The sequence below is a fragment of the Brachypodium distachyon genome, chromosome 4 (assembly GCF_000005505.3).
Source record: "Brachypodium distachyon strain Bd21 chromosome 4, Brachypodium_distachyon_v3.0, whole genome shotgun sequence".
Taxonomy (NCBI): domain Eukaryota; kingdom Viridiplantae; phylum Streptophyta; class Magnoliopsida; order Poales; family Poaceae; genus Brachypodium; species Brachypodium distachyon.
This window is the reverse complement of record NC_016134.3, coordinates 30,210,025-30,222,205: the sequence shown is the minus strand read 5'-3', so window position 1 is coordinate 30,222,205 and position 12,181 is coordinate 30,210,025. Positions and strand designations below refer to the sequence as shown.

At 45.7% G+C, this 12,181-nt stretch overlaps 2 protein-coding genes across 2 annotated transcripts; both read left to right on the top strand.

Moving 5' to 3' along the window:
* Positions 1-953: 953 nt before the first annotated feature.
* Positions 954-5,153, top strand: LOC100843204 (transcription factor Sox-1). The gene is made up of 2 exons (XM_003577760.4): positions 954-2,057; positions 4,693-5,153. The coding sequence occupies exon 1, from the start codon at positions 1,171-1,173 to the stop codon at positions 2,053-2,055; it is 885 nt and encodes a 294-aa protein (XP_003577808.1). The 5' UTR covers positions 954-1,170; the 3' UTR covers positions 2,056-2,057; positions 4,693-5,153.
* A 3,772-nt stretch (positions 5,154-8,925) lies between these two features.
* On the top strand, positions 8,926-10,143 carry LOC100844317 (NDR1/HIN1-like protein 1). The gene has a single exon (XM_003577764.4). The coding sequence runs from the start codon at positions 9,101-9,103 to the stop codon at positions 9,743-9,745; it is 645 nt and encodes a 214-aa protein (XP_003577812.3). The 5' UTR covers positions 8,926-9,100; the 3' UTR covers positions 9,746-10,143.
* Positions 10,144-12,181: the final 2,038 nt, after the last annotated feature.

Genomic DNA, 12,181 nt, shown 5'->3' with positions numbered 1-12,181 from the left:
AACGAAGCGGACACACGGTCACACGTGGAGTACTCCACACGCTGGAAAAAAGCCAGGAAAGAAAGAGAAAAAAGACAGACGACGGCGAGACAACGGCGTGCGTCGTGGAGAATCGAATTCGATCGCGATGATACTCCACCCAAAATCTTCTCACCCTCCCCACGAACGAACGAAAAAACGAAAATCACGACGCGTTTCTTCCTCCCGCCGACGGGCGCCCTCGCCGTCTCGCGGCCAAAGCCGGAGGCTCGAATGCCGATCGGATGGCGACCCCGAGGAGTTTCCAGGGCTGCTGGCAGCGGAGCGCGCCAGCCAGCGCGAGACCGAGGCCTGGAGTGCGCAAGGGAGGCGGCCGAGAAGACGGCGATGAAGGCGGCGGAAAGAAGCCGAAGACGGAGTTGAAGGTGGAGCCAATCGTCCTCGACTTCGACGAGGACGCCTTCCTCGACGAATTCAGCGACTAGTGCGGCCCTCCTTTTATTTTAGAATTATGTAATGAAAAGCTTTATGTTTAATTAAATTTCGTCGAATTTAGTTAAATTTTGTTTATTTTCAATGTTTTGGGAGTTGGTATTGGGGACGCGGCTGGGTCACGATGAAATCCTAAAAAAAATTCACCGACGCCTTCCAAACTGCCTTAAAAACGGTTGCACCAGACGTAGATGGAGGACGCAGATGGAGCGGAGCACGCGGCTGGAGATGCTCTAACTTCTAGTTTTGATTTAGAAAGGTAACAACCCGGAGCAAAACCAAAGGTGTGTGTATGTATGTATGCATGCATGCATTTATGTATGTGTGTGTACACGATGAATGATTTTCACAACCGGATGACACGGAGTACTCTGCACACGCAGGAAAAGGTAAGAAAGGAAGGAAAAAGAAGAAGAAAAAGACCTTACTTGCGTCGTGGAGAATCGAATTCGATGGCGATGATACCACGTTTGATACTCCACCCAAAATCTTCTTCTCACCCTCCGCACGAACCAAGCAGCAAAAGGAAGAAGAAAAACACGGCGCATTCCCCATCAAACGCGCAAACTAAAACCAGAACAGAACCCCACAACGCGCTAAGCAATCCCGTCCCGTTTCTCCTTTTAACGCCCACCGACTCTCTCTACTTCTTCCTCCCAGAACTCCGATCCGCTCCCAGATCCCAAATCGCCATCGCCGATGAACCCCTCCTCCTCCTCCTCCGCCTCGGCGGCGGACCACCCGCGTGACTCCAAGCCCGTGCCGCCACTGCCATCCCCGGCGATGGGCTACCCAGCCAACCACGACGCCAACAACACCACCCACGCCTACTACGCCGCCGCGCAGCCACCCAACGGCGGAGCAGCCGCGTTCGGCGTCGCGTACCCGTACCCAGCACCACCTCCCCACCACCACCCCCACCCCCCACCACCCCACCACCACCCTCCGCCGCCATACCACCACCCGCACCCCTACCACCGCCCGCCCCCGCCCCCAACCTGCCTCCGCCGCCTCCTCGCCCTCATCGTCGCCGCCTTCCTCCTCCTCGGCGCGGGCACCTTCATCGTCTGGCTGCTCCTCCGCCCGCGGGCCCCCGCCTTCTCCCTCTCAACCCTCACCCTCTCCCACATCACCTACTCCCGCCCCAACTCCTCCCTCTCCGCCTCCTTCGACGCATCCCTCCTCACCGCCAACCCCAACGCCAAGCTCTCCGTCACCTACTTCTCCCTCCTCGCCTCCGCATCCCTCGCCCCGTCCTCCCCCATCGCCGTCACCCCGCTCCCGCCCTTCGCGCAGGGGCCGGGTAACACCACCGCGCTCGCCTTCCGCCTCCAGGCTGACGGCGCGTACGTGGGGCCCGACGAGGCCGCGCCGTTCCTGGCCGGTGCCGGCGCCGCGGGGGGTGGCACCATGGAGGTCCAGCTCAGGCTCACGGGAGTGGCCGTGTTTGACCGGGGCGGGTGGCGCACACGCCGGAGGATCCTCAGGGTGCTCTGCGAAGGCGTGCCCGTCACGTTCCGCGGGAAGAACGCCACCGAGGCGAAATTCGATGGCCCCGCCCGCCGCTGTGAAGTCCTCTTGTGAAGGTGAGCTGCTTCCGTGCTGTAACCACCAGTTTGTTTGATGCTGCGCCTTGCATTTAGAGTTCCATGTGCATCCGGTGAAATCTCTATGTGGATGGTACGAATTGCTATGTATCGATTGTCGGGTAATACTGCTGCGTTTATTTTGATTTGGATTGGCTTGTACTATCAGCTTTTTGTTCGATGCCATTGTTCATGAGTTAGACAGTGTGTTTGCCTGATGAAGTGGAAGGGGGGCGGCCAGATGGGTCAATTTTAAGGAGAATCAGCTGTCACTCTGTTCGAGTCTTGCTCTAGTGTTAAAAGTCAAATGTCAACAGGTGTGGTGAGAATGACTATTTTAATCCAATGTCTAAAAATAGGTAAAGAGGTCAAACAGCAACAGATGTAGAGAGTTGGGAATAACCTTCAGTTTACTAATAATATCCAAAGTTGGGCAATAGAAAATCTGGCAGACATCAAATCTATAATTACGTTCTACGTTTCCTATTTTGCAAGTTTCTGTGAGTGCATATAGTCAAAGCGAAAGAGACAGCGTGTGCACTTGTAACAGGACTATCTGTCTTGTGATTTGTCTTAGTGTAGTATATTTCATAAATCATTCAGTTCCTAAGTCCCCTGTATCCTCCTTGATGTTTCGATCAAAGGAGATACTCTATGATTTCAGAGATGCAATACATCCCCTACCAGGTATGTTTGTGATATCAATCTACAACTCGGGATGCCTGACTTCATTATCATTTTGTTTGTGAACTGATTATTAACTCCCTTTGTTTTCTGTCTATATCTAGACGATTAGTGAGAAACTGGTAGACAGATGGATATAGACTTGACATAATTACAAAGTAAGGTCAGATTTCGCCGTGGCTATAGTCTGGTTTCAGAATTTTGGTCCCCACTAGAAGTTGTACATGAAGTCTGAATTTACTTGAGTGGATTCATTGTTGTTTGAGGCTAAGATCTTTACACGGTACTAGCTAAATGTCCGTGCTTTGCTACGAGATTAAGAATCTGTGGCTGTGGCTCATATTTTTTAAAATTTCTGATAAATAAAAATTATCAATATTGTTTTTGAAAAACAATTATCTTGAAAGTCATCAAAACCAATCAAGAATAGTCAAAAGATCATGATAGGTATGAATAAGTGGCAATTAGATAAGTCTGTAGCCCTTAAGGGGTAGTATTGTTGGAGTGAACTCGTGACCACCAACTCAGATCTTTGTAAGTGTAAAGAAAAGATCATGGCAGCACAACTGTACAAATTGAATTAATTATGGCAGCACAACTGTACAGAATTTGGCTACTGCAAATTAGAAATAGAAGGATGTTATATGATTATGGATTTTAAGTAAGCATAAATAATTCACTCTACATCTTGTGATGAAACCTAGTTACTTGATATTAACTTTATCTTTCATGTAAACCTGTCATGTTGGCATGTTGCTTCAGAGACTTGTTGTTTGGAGTAAAGACAAGCTTAACAGAAATGAATCAAATGATATATTTGAGGGACGCGTTTACGCAGTTCGACACCTCATCCAGAACCTGACAGACAATAATATGTGTAGGGCAATTTTGGATCTGGCATTTTTATTTCTCGAAACATCTCATGGGGTCGAATGTTAAGTTCTAGTGTACTGAAATACAAGTGTTTTTGTTGCTGCAATAATCGGGACTGAAGACGTATTTTACCTCATCCCATAGTTGCGTGACCTTGACTTGATGTTTGTAGTAGGAAGTCAATATTCGACTCAGTGTGCATTTTTACAGTCATGTTAGCACTAAATCCTTTCTATGAGAAGTGTAAGTTGAGTGTAGCCTGGCTATAAACCTACCTCTCGTACCATTATTGAGACCTGAAGAATGTATCAAGATTGTGCCTGTGTGGTTTATGCAAGATTCTTCTTTAAAAACATTTCCCCCACTAAGTTAACATAGCGCCATATCATTTATTGCCACACTATGATAGTATGATGACCTATTAGATCATGGTGGTTGTCCACACAGACGACTTGCATACTATAAAGTTCTAGCTGTGAGTTGATGTTAAAGTCTTGCAGATCTAGAAGAGGAATCCAAATGTTTTTATCTCTTCATCTTCCAACAAACTGGAACATTTGATTTGGCAGCTAAACTACATTCGTCAATAGATATGTTTACTGCTATCAAGTAGACTTATTATGAATCATAGCTCGGGTGTTATATTGTAACCTGAAGCACCTTTCCTTTGTTTCTGTTTTCTTAGTTCTTTGCTTCAAAAGAAATTATGTTCACACTGTTTGTTTCCTGCTTGTTGCCGTTAGCATCTTGTTATTGTACTGCAGGTGCCTATAGCGGCACATTGCTTCTCTTTTCTTGTCCATATGCTTGCATATGTTGGCGGTGCACTCTTTTATTTTCGACTGTGTTACAGATGTTGTTTAATGTCATCAGACTACAGAATCATGTGCGTGTGTAACAAAACAAGAACCTTATTTAATCTTGTCGTCTGTGTATTATAGTTGTAGACATGCAGACAAGTTCAGAACAAGATTGCTAATTTATGTATAATCTCTTCATCTAGCATTTATGATCAGTTGCACACCCTTAATTGTGTACTACTGAGAAACTATCATCATTAACTGTCTGCTGTTTTCAGGATCGCCAGTGGTTGTTGACTACTCCAGATGTTGATCCAAGGGAGGATCTTCGATGGGTACGAGAAGTTAACTGGCACTAAAGAAGCTGATCAAGCACTGATTCCTGGGTAATAGCCGAGTAACTTAAGTTTACCTGGTTGTCGATAGAATCCGTGACAAGGAAGAGTATGGAATGATTTATGCTTATCGTGTAGTATACAGCTTTCCTCTGTCTTGGCTTCAACATGAATGGATGTCGAATATAATGAGTGGATGCTGGAAATGCTTGGCAAGAATGATTATATCTGGTTGTTAGTTTGCCTGATGAGAGAATGCGATAGTGACAGAGCCTCAAGGGATTGCCATAGTCCATACTTAAACTTGAAAACAACCTCTAGTCACTTCTAGGCGTGTGCTTGGTTTCAATACTAGATTGTGCTCGAGTTATTCGTTCATTTATTCAGCTGCTCCGTATTTTTTATGTTTACGATCTTTGGTGTCATTTGTAGCACATAAGTAAAAATGTCATCAGGCTGTTACTCATTGCGGATCTAGGAGCTGCTGTTGGGTGAGATGGGCTGCTCATTCTTTAGCTCCTTAGTTGGGTGCAGATGTATGGCCCAAGGAAGCTTTTCCCTGTGTGGTCTGATAAGCCTCTCGTATATGGTGCTGAAGACTAGTAGTAGTGTAACCATTTCAGTCCATCTGGTCCAAAATGGCTTATCTAGCAGCCCCTGCAGATTTTCAAGGGTCGTACATGTGACCCCCAGCGTTTCCTGGTGGTTCCCCTGATAAAATTGGATGAATGCAAGAACATGTTGCTTGCTTGCACCAGACGCACCCAGAGAGCCAGGCCCTGTCAAACCCTGTCAACATCCCGTTCTAACTGAAAGTTGGTGGCAACCTTCCAAAAGGAGGAAATTAGTTTCCTTCTACGAGGCTACTTGCATTTCTTTACATGTTTGGTACCGCGTCCGAAAGAGGAATACACGAGTACTAGATAGTCCTTTTTTTGTCAGGCAGATCATTTCTTCTACATGTGCTGTTCATCTTATCATCATCTAGCTTTCCTCTGCAAAATATTGCTGTCTAATCGTTACTCTGTATTATCCGGTGCCAGAAATCATTTTACTGTACGCGTGAAATTGGAATTTGCTGGCATTGCTGAAAGGGAAAAAAAAAGCTCCAATAATCAGCAGGAGCCCAGTCATACGACGAGCTCCAAGTAGGGCTTGCCAGCAGTCAGCTGTCAGCAGCAGGCATGTTCAGCAGCCAGACAGTGTCCCCGATTTACGTAATTTCCATGTGAAAGATAGTGTGTCCCCGTTTTATGAGCAACCAGCAGGGCCACCACACGTTTCCCTTGTCCGAATTGCTTTGCACTCTCATGCCCTGGAAGCACGGATGGTCCTGGTTCCATTTACCCACGTACTACTAAACAGAACAACGTAGAACATGCTTTTAACTAATTAATTAACTTGGTGCTTGATTGGAGAGCAAAGTGGATGGAAATGGAACGGGTTCTAGTTTTCAACTTCCTCCGATTAACTTTGTACTAAATCCTCGACGTCTATTATGGATCGAAATAAGTATACTGTAAAAACAAAACATCTTGAATCACTGGTGACAGGATACATGGGTAGTGCGCGCAGCAGAGGTGAGCAAGCACAACCCATTAACACAACCCTCCATTGCTTTTGCTTCTTAATTAGTGGATTGATAGGTCGTTAGGTAGGGGGTCAAAGTGTGAAGTTGACTGAAGAAGATGTGTGCAGGAGGACTAGCCAAGAGGGGACCTGATGTAGCAGTAGCAGGGATGGAAAGGAAGGAGAGGTTCACCAGAATCTGGCTGCTGCCTACTCCCGGCCCCAGACGCACGCACAGTGGCTTCGTTTTGCCCTGTTCCGAGAGTGATTTGGACGTGTATATCGGGTTATATATGGCTTAGTGGGAGGAGAGGAGAGGACGAAAGATATATAGGATTGCTTGTATTGTTGGTTGTTGTTGGTTGGGTTGGGCAACAATGGCTTGGAGTTGTCCGATCTTTGGGGTAGGAAGGATGGTACTCTGATCTCATCTTATCTCCTCCTTGAACGGGGGCCATATGTACATTTTGGCCTAGCCTGTCCGTAGCACTGGTTCATCTGAGCTTAATTTTCCCTGAAAAATGAATAAGATGAGTCGTGTTGAGTTTGATTACAGTGCATAGATTTATAACAAGAGATATACGTACTTTTGGAGTGTTGTTTGAATGCCTGTGGGTTTTCATGGAACAGTAGGGAGATCTATGCACGTCGGTATATTTTTTCAGAGTCAAGTTGGTGATTTGAAGAAGCAAATTGTAGATGCTAGACATGAGAAAAAAAGGTGATTATATTCATGTGAATCTACAGTTTACAAGCAACAAAAGGCACATGAGATGGAATTCAGACGTGCCAGGTTTTCCTCTCGCGGTCGAGGCCACCCAGTGAAGGTGCAGGAAGCCAAATCATTGCCCCCTGACTCTCAGGCCAAAGGAAGCAAAGTAAGAACTAAGCATACGAAAGTCAGTTAAACTATACTCCTTTCGTTCGCAAATAAGTGTACATCTAGATTTGTTCTAACTCAGAGATATTAAGCTTTGATCAATTTTTTGTAAAACGTAACAATGTTTATAACATTAAATTATCATCATTAGATCCGTTTTGAAATGTAGTTTCATAATATATACCAATTTGATGTCATACATGTCGTTACTTTTTTTAATTTATTTTTTTGATTTAGGACAAACCAAGAAGTACACTAATTTGTGGAATTGTGAAAGGAGGGAATATGTAAACTGCGCAAATCGCCATCGTTTTTTTTTCCCGACGAATGCGACGCCCACAAAGAAGAGGAGGAAAAAGTGATGAGAAGGTATACGTCCTTCTCGCATTTCTCTCCACAGCGCAGCGCACGACTTGCATGCCAACAGAAAGGTCTCCCTCATCTGCCAATAAATAAAGAGTTTTAAAAAAGAGGGCACGAAAGAAATGTCTCAGAGATTACTGTAGCTTTTCTCTGTTGATGATCGAGCCGAGCCTCGTCCTCAGCGTGCCCAGGCAGACACACGTACAGTCCGGTGCACCTACCTAAACCTAATCAAACATTGGTCCTGAATCCTGATTACTAATCCAGTTACTTATATTATACACAGTTCCATCTAACTACGGAGTACGTACTAATCCAGTTATTATACCGTCAAATTGAGCACGTGTTCCATCGGTCTGCAGCAGCAGTAGCATATGTAATCTCCTGGAGCTTCTAATTGACCCCTTTTAAAATGATGCAAATAATAATAATAATCCCCAGGAAGGAATGATACGATACCCCAAAACATTCCTTCCTAGTATTAGTTAATTAGTAATCGAATCGAAGATCGGTTAAGAGATGCTTCTAGCCATCTGCTGACTAATCAATCAAGCAATCATCCACGGGTTTGATGATCCATCGGTGCCAGCTAAAAAATGCTTTAGCGTCGATCTCGACTCGATCGAGGACCGTCTGCCAAGTGGGCCAAGATGACACGACGCGCCGTCCTGCATGACGTCACCCCTCTTTCTCTATTCAAAATTATAATATGAGCCGGCCATTTTTGATAAGTATTTTTTTCTCAGCTCAGTATGATCGTGCGGAAATTGATTTTTCAGCTATGTAAGGTGAATGCCGAAATATCCGAATCGACAAACTTGGTTCGCCCGGTGTGTTGATTTAAGATAATTGTCCATTGTATTGTATATTTTCTATATACACTTTTGAATGTTTTGAATGAAGCGGATGTACTAGTCTCTTCATAAAAAATCGAAAACACTAATTTAGTTGGTTTTCGATACAAAGAACCGTAGCTTCAATAATTTCACCCGTGTCTTCTGAATCAAATGTAAGTACATGAACCACTAGTCTTCATATTATTCATAATTTAATTTAAACATTATCGTTATGTACAAAATTACAAGCCCACAACAAACACAACAATTGCACAAAAGAAAGCAACATTTATGATTGTGTACATCAATCATCGGTGTTTTTTCTACAAATATGTACATAATCCATCAATCCAGAGAGACCGAGATACTAATTTTGCATAAAAGAAAAGTACTGTATATAAAATACTCCGTACAAAAGAAACGACCCATCAAAATTCCATGACCCAATTTGATTTATTTTCTAGCCTCGAAAACAATAATGCACGACCCCAATTCAGAGTCTCCAATTTATTCACGCCACCCAAATAAATCCCAAAGCTCTGCAAAGCCACCTCACTCTTCTTCTAGTCTTTCTCACACGCACACAGCACAGCAGAAGCAGAGCACTCTCCCCATCCTTGCTGCTCTTCTTCCCACTCTGCTCCTCCCACACGCAAGAAAAAGCAGAGACCTTTACCCCTCCTCCTCCTCCGCCGCCGCCGCCATGGGAAAGGACTGCGGCAACCACGGCGAGGACGACCTGCGCCGCACGTGCCGTCGCCTGGCGGCCTTCATCCTCCTCCTAGCCCTGGTCGTCGCCATCATCGCGCTCATCGTCTACCTCGTGCTCCGCCCGACCCACCCGCGCTTCTTCCTCCAGGACGCCTCCCTCCGCCAGCTCGACCTCCCCCAAAACTCCTCCAACTCCGGCGCCGGCGGGGTGCTCTCCACGACGCTGCAGGTTACGATCGCGTCCCGGAACCCCAACGACCGGGTGGGCGTCTACTACGACCGCCTCGACGTCTACGCCTCCTACAAGTACCAGCAGATCACGCTCGCCGCCTCGCTGCCGCAGGTCTACCAGGGCCACGGCGACGTCGACGTCTGGTCCCCTGTCCTCTCCGGCCCCGGGATCCCCTTCGCGCCTTACCTGGCCACCTCGCTCGCCGGGGATGTGCAGGCCGGGTATTTGGTCTTGCAGGTCAAGATCGATGGCCGGGTCAGGTGGAAGGTCGGGAGCTGGATCTCGGGGCACTACCATATCTTCGTCACATGCCCGGCGTTCCTTGTGGGCGCTGGCGGTAATGGCGCGCCTGGAGCTTCTGGGTTGAGGTTCCAGACGGCTACCTACTGCCGCGTCGAGGTGTAGAGACGGCCGGGTCGGAATTTTGGGTTCCGCCGTGCTCTGTGCTCTGCTTCTTCGTCTTCTTCTTCCTCTGCTCCGGCGGGCGGCGAGGTGGGTCATGTCCCAATTCGTTCTCATGTGTGCACAGCCAAGAAGAACAAGACTCCAGAGGGTGGTAAAAATGGTAATAAGTGTTTTTTACAGGGGGGGTATATAGGTGTAAAGAGACAAGAGAGTTTTAGTGTGGGTTCAGTATAATGCTGGGGAGGGTTACAGGAGTCACCAAGTAATTATGTTTTGTCTGTGTTAATTGGAGACTTGTTTAACTGCCAATTATATACTACAATATATGTATAAACTTCTTGTGGTGAAATCAAGGTGAAATTGTTAATGGTGGAATCAAGGTGGAACTTCTGTTGGAATTTGCATTGGGAGCTTTTTGTTTGTCGAGGCTCAAGAACAACTTTTTGGGATTTTGTTGGGGGGCCTGGGCAAGCTAGCTACTGCCTAGGTTGGTGGCAACAACCAAATTTTGTTCTTGTTCTCGAGCTTTATGGTTAGGTTGCAAGTCCAATCCTTCTGAACTGAACTCATGCCTTGGGATCTGGTGAATGAGTACGTACAGATTGGACTTTAGGAGATCCAAAGATCATCTAATAAGTACGTGATACATTCTCTCTCTCTCTCTCTCTCTCTCTCTCTAAAATAGCATTATCTGCACATACATTAGGTAGGTAGGTGGTCTCTGTCTCTATACACAAAAACGCAAAAATAACAGTTCTCTCTATTCCCTCAAAAATAAAACAGTTCTCTCTACAAATAAAACCAGATATTTTGGTTAGGCAAGGAACTGAGTGCTGTGGAAGAAGTGTTTATCACGGCGAAATTGGTGACATTTTTTGCATGGTTGATTGGTTGCTGGCTGCAGCCTGTGGCCCATATTTCACCCGAAATGATAGGCATCCATCAGTTGCTTTTTGCTAAGCTTTTTTAAAGAAGAATTGCGAAAAGAAGACGAAATGTGTGCTTTGAGTCAGGCAGGCACCAAATGGATGTGAGAAAACACCAACACTAACACTATACATGTATATATGATGAACATGGTAACACGGGAACCCTATTACATAATGCATCTGCAGTCTAGTTTACTGTTCCTCATGGAGAAAATCAAGGTGACATGAGAAAAAAATGAAGATTAGCAGGATGCCACAAAACTCCTGAAAAGTGAGACTGGAGAACCAGTACATGTAAAAACTCCTGAAGAACTGGAGGTATAAGAAATCAGTTCATGGAATTTCTGTAAGAAACCCCCTCAGAAATTCTAAAGAAAAGAATGAAGAGGAAATTTCGTGCCAGCCGAAAATAGTCCATATGTACAGTGCATCTGAATTATGAGGGTCACAGAAACCGTGGCAAGTCTGCATCCTGGCTGTTGTGTTGCTGCTGCTACTTGGCTAGTAGTGGTGTTGCTTAAGAAGATGTCCAAGCTAGCTTCAAAAGGTGGCCGAAAGGATTATGAGGTAAGCAACCATTTGGTCAGTGGTCGCTTTCCCTTCTTTTACTCTTAGCTCCTAATATAAGTTTGTTGATTTTGAGTGGACGGCTTGTTCATCCATCCATCACCCATATGACTCCTTTCCATTCTGACTGCCCATCGCTTGGGGCAAAAAAAAAAAACAGTCCACCCGCCATCTAAAATGTTCCTGTTAATACCCATGGGTTGTTTCGGATAAAAATATACTCCTTCCGTTCATTAAATTAGAACGTATATGGTTCCTTTGACTGACTAAGAATTATTTCATCGACGTGTGATTTATGTGGTACAAATCATAACCATAAACAACTAATTTTAAATTCGAATTTAATGATATCAATGTTATTTTAAAAATATATATTAATAAACTAACTCTCGATAAAAAAACTTGGTCAAAGTAAACCACCTCTGAGATTTTTGTTCTAACTCCGACAAACGTCAACTCTTCCCACGAATGGGAAAAAAAATCGCGTGGGCGCCGGGCTCACCCCCGCGCGTGCTCCACGCCCCGATGGCCGCGACTTCAGATCGGACGGCGGCACGCGCGATGCGTCTCGCGGCTCGCCCAACGAGTCCCCCGCGTCGGCTCGCCCATGTTTGCTGCCCGCCCTGTCAACGGTCGAGCGGATCGATCGAGCATGCGCAGCGCAGCACAGACGTAGGGCACCCATGACGACGTCGATCGGCAACACCGGCCACGGCTTCGCCCCGGCGCCGCCACCAATTGCCGCCGCGTCCACGATCTCATCGTACTCCGTGCGCGCAAGTCTTTTAATGGGAGTTGATCAAGATGCTACAACGCAAACTGCTGTTAGGAAGTTACATTTTGATGGAGTGCATAATCATGAATCTATGTAACTTTACTTTGTATTCTATAGCTAACGTTATGCTTCAAGTTCTCATTTCAGTTTTCATTGTTCAGTTAA